Genomic DNA, 26,122 nt, shown 5'->3' with positions numbered 1-26,122 from the left:
TATCACCGCCAGGTAGTTTAGGTCACATGCTCTGCCGGGGCACAGGACTGTCCCATGGCCGTGAAATGGAACTGAGGAATCCCTGCCCCGGCTCCAAAAAATTTGTAGCATGCCAGTCTCGGGAAACAGTTCTTCACTTAATGATAAGCCCATTGCTCATTTGGTTTAATATCCTGTTGGGAGATGGGTATTAGAATAAACGCAACAACAAGGCCGAGTAAAGTGCTTTACAAGTTAAAGGCTTCCTGGTACTCGCTTTTGATATAGTCATATCACCGGTGATAACTGTGATGACTGTTCTCAGTCATTGTTCTAAGTTTCAAAGGGACTTGACAGGTACCTGTTGCCTTTGAGACTCTGCAGGATTCCAGACAAGGCTAGGATTCCTGCACTACACCTAAGATAACAACAGGCTGCTAGCCAAGGGGGCTTTCAGAGAGAGGGCCGGGTTTTTGTGTAATCTGAAGGTGTTGGCTGGTGGGGACCGTGTCCTCTTGTTTGCGTACCTAGATGCCAATGAAAGCATGTACGTTACATGTACCTTAGGTGCCAATGAAAGCGTGTACGTTACACATACATTCGGTGCCAATGAAAGCGTGTACGTTACGTGTATGTTCGGTGCCAATGAAAGAGTGTATGTTACAGGTACATTCGGTGCCAATGAAAGCGTGTACGTTACATGTACATTCGGTGCCAATGAAGGTGTGTAGAGCAAATGAATGTGGGAAGAGATGCCGCACTGGATTGGCTGCTGTGAAGAACCAGATGGAGGGTGGAGGCCTCATGCTTGGGGGCAGGGGACGTTCTGAGTGCTGGGTCCTGATGGGAAGGTATCATGAGGTATGCATTAATGTGGTATCTTGTCACCCTTGGCCCTAGAAATAAAAGAACTTGAAAACAACATTCGGAAGGCCTTGTCATTTGACAATCGAGGGGAGGAGCACAGGGCGGCGGCCTGCAGCGATGGCCACCTGGCGAGCCCCGGCGAGAACGGCGAAGTGCGGCAGGGCCAGGCCAAGCGCTTGGGTCTGGATGAGTTCACCTTCATCAAGGTGCTGGGCAAAGGCAGCTTTGGCAAGGTCTGTGGCGTGCGTGGGTACAACCGCTGACTTTCTCTGCCCTGTGGCGTTGCCTCATCTATCTGCTCTAAATCAGATTAAGCTACGAACATTTCAGCCCAGTCTTGTTGCGTCTTCCTTGTTCAGTGGAAACGGCCTGCGGCTGAGCAGGTGGGAGTCCGGGTTCTGCTGCTAAGTAGCTATGAGACTTCAATGTAGTCACTTAACTTCTTTGGGATTCAGTTTTTCTCATTTGTCAGATGGTGACACAGGCATCCAGTGAGATCACGGGTAGAAGAGCACCTTGAAAAGCTTAAATTGCTTTACATGAGCTTGGCTTCCTGTTAGCAGTAATACTAGCTACTACTTCCCTTCCTCAGAGCTCCATGCGAAATTTTGGCTTTCATTCATTGCAAAGACTTTAAAAAATGAACTCTAGAATCGCTGCACTCAGTGAGCTTGGGGCTCAAAGCAAATCTGAGTGTGGGTTATTTTGAAAGGTAAACGCTATTGAACCGGCTTTTCTGGCACTTACTACATGTTGGGTTTATCCTCCACACTGGCGAGAGAATGAGGATAATCATCTCATGTCTTGGGTCTTGCTTTGCCCTCAGTGCCAGGCTCCCTGACCTGCCCCACACTGAGGTGAGCAGAACCATGCAGGGTAGGGGTGCCAAGCGTGTGCCGTGAAGCTTTTGTGGCAATCAGGCACGATTCTGATGGCTGGCAAAGTGGGGTGCGTAAATACTGTTCGTTTTAGAAAGAAGGTGTAAGGGCGGAAAGCCTGGGATGTCGGCTAACATTTCAGCCAAGACCCCCGATGATTCCCTCGCTCTTCTCAAAGGCAGGAGTCCAAGGGAGGTGTCTCCCCAGGCCCTGTTCTGGGGCCCAGGCACCCCCCCCCCCCCCCCCGCCGCAGCTCCCCAGGGTCACGTGCCCTCCCGTGTCCTGGTCTCTTGAAAGCCCCAGCTGGCGGGTCAGCCAGCTTGAGGAGCTGCTGACCCACTCTACTGCTCTTGAAGGGAACGGCTCAGGAAGCCTCCAGGGTATGGGCCTGCCCCCTGGCCCCTCACCTGCCCCATCTCCTCCTGAGATTACTGTAGCAGGAAGGTAACAAGAGGGGGCTTAAATGGCAAATGCTGAAGCAATCACATTCCTCAGAGACCGGGTAAGTAAGAAGCAGGCCCCAGTCCCTTGGTCCAGGCCTAACTCCGGGATGTGAGCCACTTTAATTTTGAACAAGATTCAGGGTAAACAAGCAGGCTCAGAGTTTCCAGGTCTCCATACTGTGTAGGCAGGATGGGAACTTGGAAGACTCTGGAGTATTTAGGTTGTTTCTTAGGGAAAATTGCAGCCAACATTGGAGCTAGTTTTAAAGAGTGCATTACGTGTGGGCGAAAAAAGGTCCTTAGGTAGCCCCCTGAATTCCCTCTTGAGGCCTCTGAGTTCCCACTCTTGAGAACTGGCAGCTCACCTTGGAATACTGTGCTTAGGAGCTGTTTAAAAGGAGAAAGACTTGTCATGTTGTGCAGAAATGAGTGCAAAAATATCAAATGTGATAGGAGAGCTTTAATAAACTGGTAATTTGCCCTCTGGAAAAGGAATCACATTCCCAGTGTTAGAAGAAACCACAAAGGCAAACATGACTGATGTAGCTACATGAGGACAAGTGATCCTGTCTGATAGAAGATAGAACAGAAAATCCTAAAACAGGCTTAGACAAACCTTTGCAGAAAGCAAAGTGTTAGCATCTTTATATACAAAACTCCTACAAACTCATAAGAAAATAATATAAAGTAGTAGATAACTAGACAAAGTTACCTTGACAAATATAAATTGACAGTTCACACAATTAGAGGAAAAATTTTTTCAAGTTTCTCTTAAATACAGAGAACAAACTGAGGGTTGCTGGAGGGGAGGTAAGTGGGGGTTGGGCTAAATGGGTGATGGGCATTAAGGAGGGCATTTACTGGCATGAGTAAGTGATAAATCACAAAATTCTACTCCTGAAACCATTATTACACTATATGTTAACTAATGGGGATTTAAACAAAATTGAAATATTAAAAACAAGTTTCACTGCAAGTTAAAACAGCCTGGAGGTTATATATCACACCTGTTACATGAGCAAAAATGCTTTTTAAGTGAAAACACCCAATGTGGGTACATTGCCATAAAACTAAGGCACCTCTCCACTCCTCATGGCAGATTCTGTTGTACATCCTTTTTGAAATTCAAGAAATGTGCAAAATATTTTACCCTGTAGTCAACTTCTAAGACTCTCTAGCTTAAGGATATGGTTGAAAAAAAAAAGTACATGTACAAAAACACCCAATCCAATAAATATATATTTATTTCTTGAAATCAAGAATCAGATGCTTAACAGACTGAGTCACCTAGGCGCTCCAGTAATATGTTTACTTGAGTTAAATATAAGCATCCCTGATAATGTTGCTGACAATGTAGATGATGAAATCTTATGGAATCATGTTCGTTTAAATAAAATCATGTGTGCAATACTATGATTATAAGCAGGACAAATCTATATGAACATATGAACAATTATTTAACAGATATGTGTTGCTTCTTTTTTTTTTCTATGCTGGAGATTGACTTGTGTTTCTTCTTTGGATTCCATGCATGGATAGATTGCTATGAGTGGTTTTGGTTCATTGCAGGTCATGTTGGCTGAGCTGAAAGGCAAAGATGAAGTATATGCTGTGAAAGTTTTAAAGAAGGATGTCATCCTCCAGGATGATGATGTGGACTGCACGATGACAGAGAAGAGGATTTTGGCTCTGGCGCGGAAACACCCGTACCTAACCCAACTCTATTGCTGCTTTCAGACCAAGGTATGTCTAGGAAGAAGCCACCATCTTGAGGTAGTGCTGTATGATGTGATGGTATCTTGATGTCTGATTAAAAACATCAATTATAGACCCTCTCCATTATTTTCTAACAGGCCTTGTGAAGTGGCATGGATTTTACCCTTGAAAAGATCAGGGTATATCTGAACGGCATCCCTTTTTTAAGGGTGCGGAATTTTCCATTCAGGGTTGTGCTCATGAAGGGATGAAAAGGCAATAGAACTTTGCAAATGCAGCTGGACAGAGCCAAATGGCTAAACCCAGTGTTTGCTCCCTGGAAAAAACAACAGGCGTGATTAGTCCTTGCTCTTCTCCTAACTTTCTATCATTAGGCAGATTAAGTTCTCTGTTGCCTTCAGATCAAATGAAAAGGAGTAAAGCCCACCCTGACCACTTCTGACTTGTATAATGTCATATGAGGCAGAGGATGTGGACAAGTGCTTACAATGCTCATTTTCAGCTGGCTGTGTGGGAGCCTGGGAACCAGAAGGTGGCAGTAAAGAAATGAAAATAATTTGTAGCTGCATTATGGAGTCTGACCAATGACTATCGTAACTGATTTTTTAACTTACTGTTTGTTAGTAAAGAAGAGAAATGCCAATATTCTTTATGAAGCTCCTGTTTTATTACCCCTTTTGTTGCGGGGAGTGAAGGTCTTTTATGGTGGCTTATGGGTTTGTCGTCCTTAGCTTCTTGAGAAGGCAAAGGCAACCTCACCTGAAACTCCCCCCGTGCCCATCTGGAGCCCAGACAGTACAGGGCACCATCATGGAGAGACGATCTCTTGCCCCTTGGCATACTCTCACCTCTATGTCACTGCCATGATGTTCTTCCACTTTGAATTCAACTATTATTGGTCATTTGGCAAATTTTTATTTTATGATATTTTATTGACTTCTTCCCATGTGCCAGGTACTGGAGATACAACGGTATCTCCAGTCTCTCACCTCAGGGAATTTACAGTCTCTTTGGTACACTGTTTTTCAAAGGGTATTTCTCTGAACCCTCATCACTTGAGAAATTCTAAGAATAAAGGATCCTTTGGCCCATAGTTTGGGAAATTGAAATTTTGACTTCTTCTAGACTGCTTCAACATGTACTTGCTTGTTTAAGTCCCTGAGGAGAAATGCAATGGGGGGAAAAAAAAGATTGCCTGTGTTTAATCTACTATTTCCCAATTATTTGATCTCAAGCTCCACTTATACAATCACCTATTCCACACTGAGAAACAGTGATCTAGTGGATTTTTCCTATCCCTCTGATCTCTCAGGAAGATAAGAGACACCTTCTGAAAATCTGGAAATCCCTTTTCTGAGCAGGTGCAGGAGTCATTAGCTATCCTTGTTTTTGAAATGTGTTATGTAATTCCTAATATTTGTGGGTCTATGCATGTGTACATATGCGGAGCCCAACATGATAAAAGAGGATCAGTCATATGGTTAACTTTTTCTTTTCTTCACTCGAGTATAATTCTAGATTAATGAAAAAATGTGTCCTGTAAGTCTTTATCTTCCATGGCACCTATCACAGGGCCTCACATTTGGTGGGTATTCACTATCAGAATTGGAGGGTTGGAAGATTTTATAAAAATTATCTCTTCTACTCTACTTTTTGCACCAGTGAGAAAATCAGATGTCAATGAAGTAGAAGTCTTTTGCCTATAGACACTCTGTTTTGGCCACAGTGGACTTAGCATCTGGTCTCTGGGACTCCTAGTCCAGTGGAACCTTGCTCTGATATCACACTGATATTCTCTCTTGCCTGACCCAGCACCGTGCCCCCCTCTGTGGGGGGAGCTTTCCCCCTCTTCCCCTACCCCTAGCAGGTAGCCGTCTCTTTCCCTGTCTGAGGTGGTTTCATGGGTAGAGATCCACACTGGTGTTTTTTCTCTGGACATATTGCTAAGAGGTTCAACATTCTTGGGAAGCCACAGTGAAGGGTCAGCTTTCCTACACCTCTTGTTGAATAAGTAAGATATGGGAATGGATGTCTTCCATGTCAGCAGTGTTCTCCTCTGTGCATTGTAGAATATCAAGGCTAAGGTTCCTCACTGTATGGCAGCTTTTGGAACACAAAGCAGTATTTAATAAACACCATGAATTTCCTTTATGGGAGAACAATACCCAAACTGACACATGGAGATTGGGGTCTGGATGGCTGAAGCATGGGGTTTGGGAGAGAAGAGACTTTAGTAGTTCAGATATTTACTAACTCTTTTTCTCAGGCCGATGTCAGGTAGCCATAGTTACAGGAGCAACTTTGCCCCACCTCTTCCCTGCCACCATTATTCCATAGAGAAATAGCACACCCCACTTTACACACCAGACATATGTTCATCTCAGTTTTTGAAAGTGAATCATATTTTAACCTCACTGAAGGACCTTAGCTTATTAATGAAAGCAATCTTACGAAGAATCATTTTATGAACTCCCAACTTCTAGAAAAGGTGACTTTTCCCATGACAACCAGTAGTCATGTTTTTTTTTTTTAACATTTATTTATTTTTGAGAGACAGAGACAGACCATGAGTGGGGGAGGAGCAGAGAGAGAAGGAGACACAGAATCCAGAGCAGGCCTAGGCTCTGAGCTGTCAGCACAGAGCCCAATGCGGGGCTCAAACCCAGGAACCATGAGATCATGACCTGAGCCGAAGCCGGCCACTTAACCGACTGAGCCACCCAGGTGCCCCCAGTAGTCATGGTTTTAAAGAGTAGCTATTATTCACTCACCTGACTATGAGGTAGGCGCTGGCTCTAGGTTTATCAGCAAAATGTGGAGGGGTTTACTCCATAAGCAATGGGGAGTTTATACTCTTTCTGTAAACAAATGGCAGCAAAGAGTATTGGGTGGGTGTTCAAACCAGGAGGACTCAGAGAAGAGGTGCTCTTGGGGTTTGGAGTGGGGAGGCAGCTCAAGCCAGGCTTTGAGGAGGGGAGGATTGGGCCAGGGTCTGGGTGGGAACAGGAGCCGGGCTCAGTAGCCATAGCTCAGTCTTGCTTTTATTTCACTTTTCCTGAAAAGAAAGGACCCTGAACCTGGTTTCAACTAAGACTCTAATACATGATAAAGGAATGTGAGATCTGATTGCAATCCTATTAAGATTTCTTTCATTCTTACTTAATTATGACACACAAAGCAGCAATAATGTTAAGTTGGGTTTAATTACTTTTAGGCAAGCCTTTGTTTTTCAGTGTGTAGGGGAAAAGGCCCCCATAGAAACACACCTTTAGAACTTCTTGATAGTTCGCACATAGCTTCAGGCCACACACTCTACAGATTGCCCGATGGGACTTAAATGTGTGTGAGGTGTGGGTGCCATGTCTGGTGTGGTGACCAATGGTGATGAGTATATAAACCTACTGGCACCAGTCATGATGTCAAGTTGTGAATTCGATATGGTCCTCACAGCCCACTGAAGGTATGATTCAAGGCCAATTTGGCCTTTTCTGTGCCGTGCCTACCTGCCAGTGGTTCATATACTCTGATCCTTCTCCTGGAGATCTGGAAGGAAGAAAAGCAAAGGAAACAGCTCCATTGTTCCAGTGCTAGTAAGAAAAGGCAGACAGGCCAGTAAATTAAGCCAGTAACTTCAATTTCAGTCAAATTCAAACCAGTATATTTGACTTCAGTTCCTGCTATGCTGTGTGCTCTTGGGGCTAGTGGAGTAGCCTGAACTAGGGAAAGCTACAAAACTGTATTTAATTAACTATCAAATATATAGTATGAAAGGTGGATCAGGGACTTCCAACTCCAGCTGAGATAGAGAACCCTCATTTCTATCAGATCCTCTCTCTCACAACTAAAGAACCCTCGATGTAATTCTTATTTCATAAAGGCATTATGCTCATCAAGATTGCCATCCAGAATTACAGTATCATCTATTGATGCAGATGAGAAACTAAAATTTCCATATTTAAAACTGCCAGATGTTGGGGCGCCTGGGTGGCGCAGTCGGTTAAGCGTCCGACTTCAGCCAGGTCACGATCTCACGGTCCGTGAGTTCGAGCCCCGCGTCAGGCTCTGGGCTGATGGCTCGGAGCCTGGAGCCTGTTTCCGATTCTGTGTCTCCCTCTCTCTCTGCCCCTCCCCCGTTTATGCTCTGTCTCTCTCTGTCCCAAAAATAAATAAAAAACGTTGAAAAAAAATTTAAAAAAAAACCTGCCAGATGACTTTTATATGGATGATGTTAAACTGCTATCAATGGTATTTACTATTTTCACACACAATAACTGTTTCTTGGTTAAAAAAGTAGTGTCCATAATGATTTCAATGAATATACAGGTATTTTTTGAGCCTCTATTATAGGCTAGACACTGCTAGATTCTGGGGCTACAAAGCTCCAAACATACCAACTCCGAACTCAGGGAGATGACTGTCTACTGGGGAGACAGATGTGCGGAGTGATGGACAGCTCTTCTAATGGGGCCACGGAGATGAGACATTTGAAGCCCTGCAAGGGGTAGTTGGAAAGGCTTCCTAGAGGAGGTGAAACAAAACCAGGACCTCAAAGCATGGGTGGCATTTGAAAGAGGATAAGGGCAGAGAGATGACTGAGGAAACCTAGAACTTATCGACCAATCTCCTCTTCGACACTGTTTTCCCAACGCTGGAACTCTCACCTCTTTCTGTGCCCTACTTCCGCAAGCAAATGAAAATGGCTGAACAACAGCAGTGAAGGAGAGGAAGAGTGGAGGATGTTCAGAAAATTCCTGCACCTGCGAGATCAGATGATTGGTAGAGAGGGGGCGGAAGTACAGTTGGCCTTTGGACAACACGCTCTCGAACTGGCGCACTTATGTGCGGCTTATTTTCGAGACAGTACAGGACTACAAACGTGTCTTCTCTTCCTCAAGGTTTTCTTAATAACATTTTCTTTTCTCTAGCTTACTTCATTGTAAGAATACAGTGTGTAATACATATTACATACAAAATATGTGCTCATCGACTGTGTTCTCAGCAAGGCTTCTGTGCAATAGTAGGCTATTGGTAAAGTTTTGGGGGGAGTCAAGTTCTATGCAGATTTTTGACTGTGCAGGGGCTGCGCACCCCAACTGCCATGTTGTTCCAGACCTACTGTACTATGAGCCAACCTCACTGGGCGAGGCACCCAGTGCAGCTCCACAAGTTACAGGTTTGGTCAAAGTCAGGGCTTAGGGCAAGGAGTGACTTCAGGAACTGACTCTTCAGGCCTCTCACTCATGCACAGAAAGCTTAGGGACGAGAGAGCCACTGAGTGATGGGTTTGTTTTTGCTTTTGTTTTTGTTTTTGTAGTTACAGGAAATAAAATTCTCAGACATTTTTAGATTCTATGTATGAACCCCGTTGTGAAATCATTGCTTCCGACTGGATCCCATAAAACTTGTCTCGAGTAATTTCATCCACGATTTTTCCTCTTTAAAAATATTAATCTCTACCTCATCGCACCCATCCCCCTCCCTTTGGCATTTCCCGCCAGGCCTGGGAAGCTAGCTCCTGGAGGGCTGTGCCTCTCTCAGCTGCTGTGAAGGAAACAGAGGGTGAACTCCTAGAGAATCTCCCTTGGCCAGGTTCCCTCGCTGCCCTGGGGGAAATGCAGAATGGAAAAATCCTTAAAAAGCAACTGGAGACATTTTTCAAATGAGTTTTAGTAATCCGTGTGAGCGTAGGGTGAGAACTACAGAGCAGGGGTGTTGACAGCGTAGGGAAAAAAATGACAGTTGCAAGGAACCCTGATGCTTGTTTTGATCATTGTTTCTGTAGGATGGCAAACACAAAAGCAAAAAGCAAAGTTAAAAATTAGGCCGTTGGGAGATATTTTGAAAAACAGATGACTGTGTCAGATTAAGTCTAAGAGCCAAGAAACAGTTGAACAAAGTATGCCTCCTACTAGAGCGTGCTTGTATGAGGCAGCCAGACGTGGAAGGGGCTGGAGGAGTTTTGATTGGAACTGGTGCCTCACAAGAGTAGACTGACATGTTCAACACCATGAGTTGGCGTGTGGGTCAGAAAGCCACCTGGTAATCAAGATGCTCGCAAATCAAACTAGTATGGGGGACAGATTCAATTCTCTTGAGGTGGGGTGGTCTGAGGCCATGGAGGGCTGGTGGGGATTGAGAGGGGGGAGAGAGAGAGAGAGAGAGAGAGAGAGAGAGAGAGAGAGAGAGGGAGGGAGGGAGGGAGGGAGGAAGTGTGGAAGTGTGGGTGGGGAGAGAGAGGGAGAGAGAGAGAAAGTGTGTGTGTGTGTGTGTGTGTGTGTGTGTGTTTGGTAGGATGTGTCTATGTGCGGACAGGCCAGGCATGCCCAAGCCAGTCAGAGGAGATAAGAGTTTTCATAATCAGGCAAGGCTTCACAGAGGAGAAGGATCTGACTCAGGTCTTGAAACATACCAAGATACATTCTACCTGATGAAACAAAGGTTATAGAGTTAATTAATGTTCATGTGCCCTGGGGCAGAGAGGTATGCATGTTGGCTCTTAATCTACGATGCTCCTGCCTCTTTGCCTCTAAGGAAACCTTGCATTTGCTTTTAAAAATGTTTTTAAAAATGCTTTTTAAAGTTGCTTTTAAAAATGCTTTCGCTTATATCAGCCATTGAACATGCCCTAAATGTGTCTTTGGGAAGCGAGTATGGTTACTCTCTCTTTCAGACAGGAAACTGAGGCCCAGCAAGGCCTTACAACTTGTCTGTAATAGAATCCAGATTGGAATGCAGATTTCCTGATGGCCCTTGTTCACACATTATTCTGTGGAGCTCCTTCCTACTGTTTAAATTCTCTACTTCAGATAGCCTCACCTCCAAACTCCTTTCCCCTGTCTCCATTTGCTATCATACATAGGAGAAAGGGTCTAAGGATGATAGTTCTATCTGACTTGGACCCAGTGAGATTGAAATTTTAGAAAATGCTGGCAGATATAGTAGGATCTATCAGACCGTTTCTGGAAATGTGTCTGTTTTCTGGGAGTGCAAGAGAAGGGAAGAGAAAGGGACCTAGGCACAGGAATTAGAGCTCTTTCTCTACATGAGGGGGTAATGTCTTGACACACCCATCATAAGTTGAAAATATGCTCAGAATACTTACATCAGCCTACAGTTGGGCAAAATCATCTAATACCAAGCCTATTTTACAACAAACTGTTGCATATCTCATGTGATTGGTTGAATACTGTCCTGAAGTGAAAAACAGAATGGTTGTATGGATACAGATTGGTTGTAAGCACGTGGGCTGTTGACCCTGATGATCGTGTCACTGACTAGGAACTGGGGCTCATGCCATTGCCCAGCCTCAAAAGGGAGTACCGCAATCACTGGCCTGTGTAAAGGTCAAAATTTGAAGTACAGTTTCCACTGAAAGCATATTGCTTTCACTACATCGTAAATCACAAACATCATAAATTGAGCCATCGGAAATCAGGGACTGTCCATATATCCGAAATGGGCAAGAATAGGATGATGTCCTCACACCTGACCACTCAGCCATCACTTACTGAGCAACCACTATGTACCACGCCATGGGTGTCATGGCACCATGCTACCTGCTGAGGGAGTTAGTGGTGAACCAGATAGTTATGTTTCCTGGCCTTATGGAACTCAAAGCTTCACTGGAACATGTTTGTTGCACCACAGTGTGAGAAGTGCTGGCATGCACCTACTGCCCAGAACTCATTGCTTTGTTTTCTTTCCGAAACTGTTGTCCTTGGCTTTTAAAAAATAATATTTAATTTTGGAGCACCTGGGTGGCTCAGTTGGTTGAGCGTCTGGCTCTTGGTTTCAGCTCAGGTCATGATCTCATGTTAAATGAGTTAAAAGAGCCCCATGTCAGGCTCTGTGCTGACAGTACAGAGCCTGCTTGGGATTCATTCTCCCTCTCCCTCTCCCTCTCCCTCTTCCTCTCCCCCTCTCTCCCTCCCTCCCTCCCTCTCTTCCCCTCCCCAACTCATGCATGCACACATGCTCTCTCTCGTGCTCTCAAATAAAAACTTTAAAAAAATAAATTAAATATATTTAAATTTTATCACAGAGCATTTTTGTTCATTGTAGAAAATTTGGAAAATTCAGAAAAGCTCAAGAAAATAAGAGTGATTCTAATGACTAGTATTTGATGTATTTTCAGTTTAAAAGTAGTTATCTGTTTATTTATAAAGTTGATATTCTATGTAATAAACTGTTTCACCAGGTGACAGCGTATAACCATCCCCATTGTCGCTATTCTTCCATCAAATGATTTCCAAGGTCTCTACAATATGTGAGGGCCTCTTGTAGAGAAATGCTGTATTTGGGGGCTGCAGGCCATCAGTCCATGCTTGGCTTCCTGTGGAGCTTGCGTCAGCAGGAAGTAAACCAGAAGGTGCTGCCCAGAAATGGCTTTTGCCTCTCTGCAACAGAACTGCCTCTTTCTATTGCCATTTCTCTCTCTCTAGAACATAAACTCGAGTGCAAATTGTAAATAATCTATTTGACATTGACATATGGCAGAGCAAGATTTAAACGCTCTTTCCACCTCTAAGGAATATACTTACCCATCTTCCTAAACTATCTGCATATTCTTCTAAGCTGTAATTTTTGCATGAGGTTTTGTGGAGGTGCGGTGTGTGCCTGCATGTGTGTGCACACGCATGAGGACACACAGACCCTGGATATGCCGTGGCAAGGGAACCCGCGCTTGCCTCCTTTTCCCAAAGGAGCACTTCTAACCTCTTCACACATTAGGATTCCAAGTAATCTATCATTTGAAGAGGGGATTTCACTTCAAAACAAAACAACAGTTTAAAACCACTGTAACTTCTGAGAGTCTGGAATAAATCTTGATGATTTTTACCTACCCATATGTAAGCTGATGTTTATATGGAGCAGCGGTTCCTGAAGACTGTCATTACAAATGTCCTTCCATTACTAAAACAGGCACATTCCTGAGATTTAGGTAGAGATGGAATTTGGGGAAGCAGATTTAAAACCTAGATTTCTCGTATTCTCTGTGAGTGCCATCTCTGAATGGGTTGGATGGTTAATACAAGCATTTGCAGAAAACAGTACCTAGAAGCAAGTGTATAAACCACTTTGGCTCACTGAGGAAGGTTTTCTACCAGGGAGAGAGAGAGGGAAGTAGATGGAACGTGGCTAGGACATGCCACTCTGATGATGAGAAAGTTGGTCATGAAGATCTGCTCTGTGCCAGCACCCTATCAGGTGCCATTGGAAGATAGCAGGGACTGTAACTCTTCTGTTCAAGGGGAGTAGATAAAACATACATCAATCAGTAACTGAGAATATAGTATGTGATGAGGGGCACAGAGAGGCTTCTACTTAATGAGCACCTATTATGTGGTGAGTCTTGCATAGAACTGATGTAATCTCACACAAACTTTCATGGGGTGTGATGCTTCTGCCGTCTCTTTGGGCAGATGAGGAAACTGAGGTTGGGGTGCTCAACAGCTTGGCCAGGCTCACACAGATCTGGGGCTCAGAGCACAGGGAGCCACAGGGAAGAAGGGCTTGGCAGGAACAGACCCGCCAGTGAAAGGAGAGCAATGGCTGTGCTGAAACAGGAGGCCCACAGTGGGAGGGCATGAGAAAGACACCTTCCTGAGGAGGTTCTGACCAAGCTGGGGAGATCTTACAATGCCCGGCAAGGAGTCTGGACTTACTCTGGAGATAAAAGGTTCCTTGAGGGTCACGTGGGAAGTGAGGATTTAGTGCAGCGTGATGCCTCCATGTGCCGTGGACGAAAGGGAGAAAGGAAAAGCAGACATACTGGGAAAGAGGCTGTTTCAATAACCCACATGTGTCCAGAGGCAGTAAGAGAGAGCTTCTGAAGGAAGAATTGCCACAGGCCATTTGACCTTCCCTCTGCATCTAGAAAGGCTGGTGAAGAAAGTAGAGTGTTCCTTTGGATAGTCTAGAAAATATTGGTGGTGTAATCCCAGACAGATTAGAAATGTGAATTTAGATAGCTGCCAGTTGGGTTCAGTGACCTACACACTTCTAAGGTGTCCTTTGCTCACAGTTCATGGGTACACAGGATCAGATTTAAATACAAAGCTTCAACTTGAAACCTAAAACCAGAGGGCCAAGTCATCGAACCCATTCACCAAACAAAGCCAGTTTCCTCATTGGTTGACATCAGACCTCCCACCTCCCCCCAACACCATCTGCTAGGTTTCAGGATTTACTCTGTGTGTGTGTGTGTCCATTTTTAGATTCATGTTGAATTTTGATAGTAGACTGATGTTTTACACACGGGGCAATTTGGAGAAGTCAGTCTATTGAGATTGCTCAACTTAGGCAACAGGCTTTCCTCACATAACCTGAACTTTTTGTTACAATGGTCTCAGGTACTTCAGATGGCCCTGCTGGCCATTAATGCTTTGACTTTGAGATCTTGCCTGACAGTGGGTATGTCCCATTCAGCTACTTGTGTGTGTTTGTGCCTTGTTGATTTGTAGGGAAAATGGGATATAGGAAAGAAGGCACTGTGAATCAAGGAATTCTGGTTCTTGTTCTGGTTCTGACACTGATGGTTCTTAGATATTTCTCTGGGCATTGATTTCCTCACTCATCATAAAAGCTGGGGGAGGACACACAGAAAGAATTAGACAGCATGATCTATAGGATTTTAAAGATCTTTGAAAATGCAACTCACTGGGAACCATACACAGGACCATTCCAGACTTGCTTGCTGCTAATGTGAGAGAAAAAAAAGGATGAAATCAATGAACAGTGCTTCTATTTAGTGTTCCCTTTTCAGAGCTCAATTCAGTAAAGGCTTCTACTTGATCAAAGCCTTTACGTTCACAGGGCTTTCCTTCTTCATCAGGGTTCCAAATTCAGACATACTTTCAATGACTAATGGTGCCACATCAGAAGAGCTCCTAGGAGGTATTGTGCTCTCATTAAAGTATAGCAGCTTCTAGCACACAGAAGGCACAATAAATGTTAGCTTCTGTCTTACCTAGTTAACAATTTCAATATCCTTTACAAAGATAGGCCCCAAACTGGATAGAGAGCTTTGTCCTGCTTTGTTTGCCTATAATGATGACCTCTTCTGACCAGTGGGCCAGTTGTTCATGAAACAGACTTGAGCCCCCATTGTTGGTAGATTTGGCCCCCAGGCATACTAGCTAAACAAAGAGAAAATATATATTACCTGTCCCCTAACCTGAGCCCAGATTGTCCTTGACTATAGCTGTGGCCCATTCTCTGAATTCGTCTGTTCCTCTCATAAGTACATCAGGAGGGGCCATCCTTTTTGAAGAAGTGTCTGCTCAACTAGAAAATGAATGCTCTGTTACATCCTTTTTCTTAATTATAAAATCTTTTCTTAATGATGAAATCAATTACACTTAGAAGTGTAACTAGTTAAGGTGTGAGGAACACGCCTGTGATTATATGTCCCTAGGAGTTAAGTAATTCATCCTTCTGACTCCCCAACCCATAACTTGAACTAGGGCCAACACAAGGTCGCCATGACAGTGGTTTCTGCATATCCCCTCTAAATGCTTTGTTTCATCCACAAGATTCTAGTGAATTTTTGCTAGATACTTTGTCTCCTTCCTATGACTGAGGTGGTGGATGGAGGGGGTCACATATTGGGGCCAGGTCCCCAATGTGAGAGGAAGAGGTTACTGGTTCCAGTAAAGAATATGTTGGGCAAAACTGCCCTTGTGGTGGTCTGAGAAAGGGGGACAGGGGTCATCTAGGTGGGCTAGTCCTCACCTTCCATTTCAGGGTCGTCCTTGGCTCAATAATGACAATACTATAGCAACAATTTCTATAGGGCTCATTATACTCCACGTTCAATTTCAAACATTTTATATATATTAACTCATTTAATTTTCAAGTCAAGCCTCTGAGGTAGGCCTATTATTCCAAAGAGAGGTCACACAGCTGGAAGTGGCAGAGCCTGGATTCACACTCCATTGGCTTCTAGAAACTTCATTTTGTCTGAATATCCAGTGCAGATTAGGCCCCTGAGACTGATGAACACAAACCAAACTCCTAAGAGACCAGGTGTAAATAAAATGGCGGTTGGTTGATTTACAATGGGGTGACTACTTATGTCTGTTGCTCAGGACATTCTGGCATAACTCCTTGGGGAGTAGTATTTTAGGCAATCTGAATTGTATTGGGAAAGCAATGGAAGGAAAAACAGACCCTCTTATTCCTGTTATGAGACCTTTATTTTGCAGGGGCGATAAGAAGTCGAAACATCTACTCTTGACCCCATTGGGGCATTTTATTTTACCATGATGTTCCAGGGATAATATAAACAGAGAATAAAGAATTCTCTCAGCCCCCCATGGCATGGCAGAAGGTACAAATTAACTCCTTTGTTGGGTCAATATGATATTTACTTGGGATTCGTCAGCAGTATGTAATCCATTTTATCAGGAATACTTATGTACAGGTTGCTAGGGAACTAAGCTCATTACCTGGCCCTGGCTCTTAGAGCTGAGCTGCTCAGCTCTAAGGCTCAATTTGGGCCTGGCTAACTGATAATTACAGGAGTGGTGATGAGGTTTGAGGCCTTCCCTGGTCCTCCAGAAAGAGCATGGAGAATGCAGTATGGTAAGAGTCTGAGGAAGGAGTGGTTGGGGAGAATGATGGCTTTGTTCTTAGCGTTTCTTCATTATTTATCCAGCTGACACCCATTTTGTTTTGTTTTGGCTTTCAAGTCATAGATTGATAACCTCCTTTGTCAAGTCCTGACTTATGAAGGCTTCCTAGATGCATCGGTGTTAACGCTAGAAACACTCAAACACAACCAAATGACATGCACTGCTGTTAATGTGGCAATAATCCCATAGTCTAATTCACTGAGACTTTTTTTTCCTATGGGGGAATTTATTAGAAATATGGGAAGCATTTCTTATTGTACGTGAATTAGAAGTGAACCTCAAAGAAGTAGAAGCGACAAGAAAACTTGAAAATAAAATCTGACCCTTAAAAAAAAAAATATATATATATATATGTGTATATATATATATATATATACACACATATATATATATATATATACACACACACACACATACATACATACATACTTAGGTGTGATTGCTCACCTTACAAAAGCCAACTCCTTTTGTAAAACGTTTAGCAGAGAATTCACTAGAAAACACCTTGGGTTGACAAGGTCCACTTGGATTTGCCAGATGGAACGGCTGACATGTAGAGGTATTTAACCTACAGCATTAAAACCTGTGTCAGTGGAAGAGTGGTCCCAAGGAAGGGAAGATACACAGAATACACGCCATCAGCCAGAGAGGAAGTGTCCTGCTTTGATATATGGTAGACACCCAGGATTTCTTCAATACCTGGTATGTCTTCAGCTTAGTGGCAGGTATGCCAGGGATAGGAAAAGACACAGTCCTTGTCCAAAGAACTTCTAGCCTGTCCAGGAAGGTAAGACCAGCACAGGTGAACCAGAAAATGAAATCTGTACAAAAGTGAGTGATGCAGAAATTTTCTTAGGAAGTCAGAGAAAGAGGCATGAGTGGGCTGGGGCAGAAGGCACACTCCTGCACAAGGGAGGGGCACTACTGTCACATATTAGGGGCTTTGTCATGGGAGGAAGAGCCTGGGTCCATCTCTGTCAGGAGCACAGTGCTGAGAGCCCGGCTGAGTCCATGGGACTGGCTCTATGTGGTCCTGTTATTCTGTGACAAGGAACAAACTTCGTGTGAGACTAGTCTGGATGTTTTTGTAATTCAGGTCCTCCCATCCAGCTGTTACCCCCCTCCCCCACCCCTCAGTGTTCATCTCCCAGTGTTAAAGCAGGTTAATGGCAGGGAAATCAGCCCCCCATCCTGGGAACTGGGGAGAGCCTGATGCGCTGTCATCGGGTGAGCACAGGAAGGCAATATGTTGTGTATGGCACAGGCAGGAACAAACTGGGTCTTCCCCTAATCTGAAAAATGATAGATGCTTCTAGTGCAAAAACGATGTGATTCCTATGCATCTGTATCCCAGGGATGATGGATTCCGTTCAGCTCTTTGAGCTCCACGGTAAGTCCTGAATCGTGAAGACACTAAGTTTAGGATAAAACGCAGACAGTCTGATGCTCCTTCCTGCTCTATAGAAAATGGTGCTAACAGTTTGCAGAATTATGAGAGTAAAAAGCCCATTTGATCCAAATAGGCACTTTTGTGGGAGGAGAAAAATACAGTCAGAGGGCTTTGTGAACACCTATACAAATTGGTCAAAGGTTACGGTACAGATGTGAGACTTAAAATCCTAATTCCATAAAAAGGGATGTTTAGACTTCATCGGTAAGGAAGGGCAAGAATAGGAAGAGTGTGAGCAGTTGGACAAAACTGGAAAGAAACACAATGTGCAAAAATATTAAGAATGTGGTACTGGGGGCGGGGAACTCCCCTTTTGGAAGAGATTATCATCTGGAAGGTTTGAATGCATTTCTTTTATCTTTAAATCTACCCAAAATACATCATTTTGATTTAAGGACAGTGCATTTGAATTATAAAGGTGAGGAAGTGGCCACAGCTTGAGTAAATGTGGCAGCCGGTTAGCAAGCAAGGGGATGGAATGAATCCATTCAGTGGCTGTGTCATGATATTTTATGGAGGATGTTTGAGGGATGTTTTATAAAGGTGCTTTTAAAAGACAAAGAGGGAGGGGCATCTGGGTGGCTCAGTTGATTGAGCATCAGACTTCAGCTCAGGTCATGATCTCGAAGGTCATGAGTTCAAGCCTCACATTGGGCTCTGTGCTGATGGCTCAGAGCCTGGAGCCTATTTTGGATTCTGTGTCTCCCTGTCTCTCTGCCCCTCCCCCACTCATGCTCTCTCAAAACTAAACAAACATTTTAAAAATTTTTTAAAAGACAAAGAGGGAGCCCCTCCCCCACTCAGAATGGAGACCTGAGCTGTAAGAGCTGGTGATTTAAAGAGGGCACAGAGACAAAAGACGCAAGTTCTGGAAAGACACGTGTAGCATGCTGTATTTATAGAAAGGGCCCAAACAGAAAAAAACCAAGCAACATATTATTTGGAGACAAGCACAGGGGTGATAAAACTATAAAGAAAAACAAGATGGTGGTTACCCTTACACCTGGATGGGAAGTAGTGGGGAGGGATGCTGCCAGAGAGGTTTAAAGGGGCTTCTGAGCCCAGCAAGCAACCATTTTCTGTTTGTCAAGATGTGTCATGGCTAAAAGGGGTTTGTTTTATTTGGTTATTCTTTAAAATAAATGCATTTTGTATATCCTTCTGTAGGTGTATTTTATAATTAAAGTGGGGGATAGAACAAGATCGTGAAAGTATCTAAACTACCAGACATGTTAGCATTTTAAGTTATAATATCCAGCCCCTCCCCTCAAAAAAAACCTCACTGTAGTAAGAACTGAGCTTGAGGACAATGTCTGCATATCAGTATTTTGCCACCAAAGTCTTGATTTTCCTGTTGTCTTTGGCAGGGAGGTCTGTCTCAAGGACAGGAAGTGTGGCAGCTGGTCACGTGGTCTGGTTAGCTGGAAGGATAAAGCACAGTCCCTGTCTCCTTCCCAAGACCAAGGCCAAGATGAGGCTGGGACCTCAGGGCTATCCCAGGTGGAATGCTGGCCTGCCGTTAGCCCAGCCTGTGGCCTCACGGGTGGAGAATTCTCAAGGAGTAACCTAGCCGAGCCCTACTCTTTTGGCACGTGGCTCTGACGAGGGGAGAAATCTCTCCTGGTTTCCACAACTTTGACATTTCTCAGCATTTTTTGAACCACATTTTACAGCTAAGAAGATGTAGTCAAAGATTTCATTTGGCACTTTATATCATGAAAACCACAGACATCTTTCCATTTCCCATCTATAAAATTACGTTGTGAGTTAACTCTGCTTCTAAGCTGTACATGTACGTGTTCTTTCTGGATTCTGACACATCCTCTATGGAGAACATGACCCTTCCTGTGTCACCCTCCCCTGTCCTGCCACTGGTTTTCAAATAGCTGTCCTCGCTGTCCTCAGCAGCAGCAAACATTTATACAATGTCTTCTATAAGCCAAAAATAACAGGAGCTGGCATTTTGACAACACTTACCATGTACCTGTTGTTTTTAAAACTCTTTGCATATATTGACTGGTAATGCTTGCAAGGGACCTATGAGGTAGGTCTCCTGAGCTACAGAAAGATCTTCCCCTAATATCACACAGCCAATAAGTGGTAGAACTGGGATTTGAACCCAGATCGTCCCCACTCCTTCATTTGTGTGCCCACCATTCCACTGTGCGGACCAGGTAACATGCTAACACCTTTATAGGTGTGATTTATTCTAACCGTGCCTCCGAAAGCTTTCTTATTTCCCCATTTTACAGATAAGCATCCTGAGGTTTGTAATTTCACTTCACGCAGGGTTGAACAGCAGAGGAAGCCACAAAAGTGGCTTGGAGATGGGACCATTGAGGACATCATTTGTTATTACCCCCCACTCCTTCACCCTCCTACTCACTCCCCTCTCCAACCCATTCCCTGGGGAAATGAGTGTCCTCCCTGTCCCCCCTACCCCAGCCAATCCTGGGGTGAGTGGCTTCTATGACAGGAGGAAGGACAGATCCTGGAGCGAGGGCATGAGCAAGCCTGTTCATGTGTTGCTAATTGCTCGAACATCATGGAAAGGAGTTTGTCTTGTTATATGTGTGTTTTTTGTTGTTGGTTTTCTTTTTTTCTTTTTTTTTTTTTTTTGTGGGAAAGCTTTTCATACAATGCTGGCTGACTCCTGAGCCTTAAAGTAAACAACTACATCATCCTGTACAGAGAGCGTCAGGAAAAAGGAAACTGCTAGAAAATATCAGGCTCCTCCAGCTCACTCTCTCTCTCTCTCTCTCTCTCTCTCTTTTTTAAATGTAAGTGGAGGAAATTATATTTAGGGGCATTTGCTGGGGCCTTTGTAACAGAAGGCTTCATGAATAATGATCCCCTTCCCAGGCTGCACATTTGGGTAAATATTTCCCACATTGCGCATTCTTCTGAATGCCCTCGCTGTGATGTCGGGAGGAAAGTCCACCCACAAAACATGGCTAGAAGATAGTGAACACCAATCAGAAAGTTAAGCTACTTCCCATCAGGGACTGGTGAAAAGTCCTCACTCGCAAAACCCTTGGGAGGTCCCATGGGGTGACCACGCTGACAGCTCCTTGTGGCCCTCCTGTCCTGCAGGTGGACTATGTTCACTTCTGTCTTCTGTGTATGAACATAGACAGTATTCTGGGCATCCCCCATGTACTTGGAGAGGGTAAGGATATACTGAGAAACACAGCTGACATACCAAAAAAAAACTAGTTCATTTTCTCACCAGTACACCAGCCATCAACCTCCTGTGGATGGGGAATGTCCACATCCTTTACACCCACGCTAGGATTCTCCAGAGGGCCTTCCTGGTTGCCTCGTCAGACTTCAGCTCTTCCTGTATCCCAGGGCCCCTGAAGGACAGTGGTGCTGGGCAGTGGGGCTTGCGGGGGAGGGGATTCGGTGGTCAGAAGATGTAATTGCCAAAATGACCCATGGGCTCTTCCAGCCATGCAACAAACCTGAATATTTCTTTAAAAAAAAAAAAAACAACTTTTTTTTTTTTTTTTTTAATATATGAAATTTACTGTCAAATTGGTTTCCATACAACACCCAGTGCTCATCCCAAAAGGTGCCCTCCTCAATACCCATCACCCACACTGCCCTCCCTCCCACCCCCCATCAACCCTCAGTTTGTTCTCAGTTTTTAACAGTCTCTTATGCTTTGGCTCTCTCCCACTCTAACCTCTTTTTTTTTTTTTTTCCCTTCCCCTCCCCCATGGGTTTCTGTTACGTTTCTCAGGATCCACATAAGAGTGAAACCATATGGTATCTGTCTTTCTCTGTATGGCTTATTTCACTTAGCATCACACTCTCCAGTTCCATCCACGTTGCTACAAAAGGCCATATTTCATTTTTTCTCATTGCCACGTAGTATTCCATTGTGTATATAAACCACAATTTCTTTATCCATTCATCAGTTGATGGACATTTAGGCTCTTTCCATAATTTGGCTATTGTTGAGAGTGCTGCTATAAACATTGGGGTACAAGTGCCCCTATGCATCAGTACTCCTGTATCCCTTGGATAAATTCCTAGCAGTGCTATTGCTGGGTCATAGGGTAGGTCTATTTTTAATTTTCTGAGGAACCTCCACACTGCTTTCCAGAGCGGCTGCACCAATTTGCATTCCCACCAACAGTGCAAGAGGGTTCCCGTCTCTCCACATCCTCTCCAGCATCTATAGTCTCCTGATTTCTTCATTTTGGCCACTCTGACTGGCGTGAGGTGGTATCTGAGTGTGGTTTTGATTTGTATTTCCCTGATGAGGAGCGACGTTGAACATCTTTTCATGTGCCTGTTGGCCATCCGGATGTCTTCTTTAGAGAAGTGTCTATTCATGTTTTCTGCCCATTTCTTCACTGGGTTATTTGTTTTTCGGGTGTGGAGTTTGATGAGCTCTTTATAGATTTTGGATACTAGCCCTTTGTCCGATGTGTCATTTGCAAATATCTTTTCCCATTCCGTTGGTTGCCTTTTAGTTTTGTTGGTTGTTTCCTTTGCTGTGCAGAAGCTTTTTATCTTCATAAGGTCCCAGTAATTCACTTTTGCTTTTAATTCCCTTGCCTTTGGGGATGTGCCGAGTAAGAGATTGCTACGGCTGAGGTCAGAGAGGTCTTTTCCTGCTTTCTCCTCTAAGGTTTTGATGGTTTCCTGTCTCACATTCAGGTCCTTTATCCATTTTGAGTTTATTTTTGTGAATGGTGTGAGAAAGTGGTCTAGTTTCAACCTTCTGCATGTTGCTGTCCAGTTCTCCCAGCACCATTTGTTAAAGAGACTGTCTTTTTTCCATTGGATGTTCTTTCCTGCTTTGTCAAAAATGAGTTGGCCATACGTTTGTGGGTCTAGTTCTGGGGTTTCTATTCGATTCCATTGGTCTATGTGTCTGTTTTTATGCCAATACCATGCTGTCTTGATGATGACAGCTTTGTAGTAGAGGCTAAAGTCTGGGATTGTGATGCCTCCTGCTTTGGTCTTCTTCTTCAAAATTACTTTGGCTATTCGGGGCCTTTTGTGGTTCCATATGAATTTTAGGATTGCTTGTTCTAGTTTCAAGAAGAATGCTGGTGCAATTTTGATTGGGATTGCATTGAATGTGTAGATAGCTTTGGGTAGTATTGACATTTTGACAATATTTATTCTTCCAATCCATGAGCAGGGAATGTCTTTCCATTTCTTTATATCTTCTTCAATTACCTGCATAAGCTTTCTATAGTTTTCAGCATACAGATCTTTTACATCTTTGGTTAGATTTATTCCTAGGTATTTTATGCTTCTTGGTGCTATTGTGAATGGGATCAGTTTCTTTATTTGTCTTTCTGTTGCTTCATTGTTAGTGTATAAGAATGCAACTGATTTCTGTACATTGATTTTGTATCCTGCAACTTTGCTGAATTCATGTATCAGTTCTAGCAGACTTTTGGTGGAGTCTATCGGATTTTCCATGTATAATATCATGTCATCTGCAAAAAGCGAAAGCTTGACTTCATCTTTGCCAATTTTGATGCCTTTGATTTCCTTTTGTTGTCTGATTGCTGATGCTAGAACTTCCAGCACTATATTAAACAGCAGCGGTGAGAGTGGGCATCCCTGTCGTGTTCCTGATCTCAGGGAAAAAGCTCTCAGTTTTTCCCCATTGAGGATGATGTGAGCTGTGGGCTTTTCATAAATGGCTTTTATGATCTTTAAGTATGTTCCTTCTATCCCGACTTTCTCAAGGGTTTTTATTAAGAAAGGGTGCTGGATTTTGTCAAAGGCCTTTTCTGCATCGATTGACAGGATCATATGGTTCTTCTCTTTTTTTTTGTTAATGTGATGTATCACGTTGATCGATTTGCGAATGTTGAACCAGCCCTGCATCCCAGGAATGAATCCCACTTGATCATGGTGAATAATTCTTTTTATATGCTGTTGAATTCGATTTGCTAGTATCTTATTGAGAATTTTTGCATCCATATTCATCAGGGATATTGGCCTGTAGTTCTCTTTTTTTACTGGGTCTCTGTCTGGTTTAGGAATCAAAGTAATACTGGCTTCATAGAATGAGTCTGGAAGTTTTCCTTCCCTTTCTATTTCTTGGAATAGCTTGAGAAGGATAGGTATTATCTCTGCTTTAAACGTCTGGTAGAACTCCCCTGGGACGCCATCTGGTCCTGGACTCTTATTTGTTGGGAGATTTTTGATAACCGATTCAATTTCTTCACTGGTTATGGGTCTGTTCAAGCTTTCTATTTCCTCCTGATTGAGTTTTGGAAGAGTAAAAACAACTTTTTTTTTAATGTTTATTCATTTTTTGGCAGAGACCGTGCATGAGCGAGGGAGGGGTAGAGAGAGAGGGAGACACAGAATCCGAAGCAGGGTCCAGGCTCTGAGCTGTCAGCACTGAGCCCAACACGGGGCCTGAACTCACAAACCATGAGATCATGACCCGAGCTGAAGTCAGCCACTTAACCGACTGAGCCGCCCAGGTTCCCCTTAAACCTGGAGATTTGTAAGCACTGTCTGTTCTCTCCCACTGGTGTTCCTTCTGAAAAGCAATGGCATCTTTCAGAGGTGATTGGGGGATGTGATAAGATGTAAAGTCGCTGCTGCCTTTAGAATCATTGAAATCAATGTCTCCTAAGGTTGCTGCTGAGTGACACTTTTTTTTTTTTTTTAATGTTTATTTATTTTGAGAGAGAGGGTGAGCTCAGGTTGGGGAAGGGCAGAGAGAGAGGATCTGAAGCGGGCTCTGCACTGACAACACAGAGCCTGATGCGAGGCTCAGACTCACTAACTGTGAGATCACGATCTGAGCCAAAATCAAGAGTCAGATGCTTAACGGACTGAGCCACCCAGGCACCCCTGAGTGACCCTTTTCTGTAGCAAACTGTAACTACGCCCCAGTAAAAGGAATTAACCACTGAAATGACCATGCTGGTTTCTCCTGTTCCTGCGTGACAGGAGACCGGCCCTGTCTTCCTGCCCCACAAACTCCAGGCTCCTTGCCATCTTTTCATCCATAGAATAAGTTTCTTCTCCCTGAAAACAGTTTTCGTTTTGTGTTTGCTTTCATGGTAGAAGGGAACCTCTCTGGGGGATGCATCTTGCACTCATTCCATATCCATCATTCCTTACCCGTCGGGCATCCTACTTTTGAGCTGCCTCCTTGTGGATGACGTAGCACACTCCCTATGAGTAGGGATGAATATTGAAATGGACTTACCTAAATGTGATGTCGGGTGGTGACAGGAGCAACAGATTATGGTGGGATTAGCCATTTTGATTTTAATTTGAAATGAATCAGGGAAGGAGTTTTACAAATCGACCAAAGGAGCTTGCCCCTTTTGCCACACCGTTCTGCCCATGGCCTACAAAATAAAACATCCTCCAGTGGATCACAGCCTGCCCTTGTCCATCTCACTGCCCAAGTTCTGGGCACCACCATGCCAATTCCTGCCTCTCTGCCCGTTCCCTTCGCCCAAGAGACACAGCCCACCTCTTATCCATATCTGCCTCCTCTGTGAACCCTTCGATTCATCGGAACTTCACTAGTGTTTATTAATTACTCACTACTCGCCACCCAGCATATACAGCATGACTAGCTGTTAGATTCGTGTGCGCAAATGTCTTACCTCCCCAAACCAGCTATATGTGTCCAAAGGCTGACACATTTTTTTTACCCCTTCCTACTTTTCGTGTGTGTGTGTGTGTGTGTGTGTGTGTGTGTGTGTGTGTGTGTGTGTTTAGGAAAAGTCTGCTTACCCAAAGTAAGTGCTCAGTAAGTGCTTCCTGTGGTTGCCATGGCAGTGATGGTAATGTGACTGCACCCAGCAGGAATCATTTCGGGAAATGAAATCAGCTGACTGAACCACCACTGTCGTGCGACGAACCCGCCCTCCTCCTCCATTGGGCACGCTGCTGCAGACTCCTGAACACGTTGCACTGCCCCTGCCAGCCCCTACTGACTGACCACAGGTAGCATGGGAGAGAATCCCAACTTCTCCTTTGCCTCCCCTCCCCTTAGATATGCCCAGCGCCCAGCCCCTTAGGCACAGGAGCCCTTATTTTGCACAGACATTTAGTTTTCAGAGACCTATTCTTCTTCTTTTTTTTTTTAAACTTCCAGAAAAGGTCTTTGTGTCCTCCTCTGCAAAGTGGAAGTAAGGATGT

General features: G+C 44.0%; 1 protein-coding gene across 3 annotated transcripts in view; it reads left to right on the top strand.

Moving 5' to 3' along the window:
- The window catches only part of PRKCE (protein kinase C epsilon), a 502,434-nt gene that overhangs the window by 344,136 nt on the left and 132,176 nt on the right, over positions 1 to 26,122 (top strand). For all 3 annotated transcript variants that reach the window (XM_058684224.1, XM_058684226.1, XM_058684225.1), the window contains exons 9-10: positions 880 to 1,079; positions 3,737 to 3,910. In XM_058684224.1, coding sequence (XP_058540207.1) covers positions 880 to 1,079; positions 3,737 to 3,910 — 374 coding nt within the window. The remainder of the gene's footprint in view (positions 1 to 879; positions 1,080 to 3,736; positions 3,911 to 26,122) is intronic.

Source organism: Neofelis nebulosa, chromosome 9 (assembly GCF_028018385.1).
Source record: "Neofelis nebulosa isolate mNeoNeb1 chromosome 9, mNeoNeb1.pri, whole genome shotgun sequence".
In the NCBI taxonomy this organism is placed as follows: Eukaryota; Metazoa; Chordata; class Mammalia; order Carnivora; family Felidae; genus Neofelis; species Neofelis nebulosa.
Note: the sequence above shows the minus strand (reverse complement) of the source record. Positions and strands in the feature narration are given on the sequence as shown.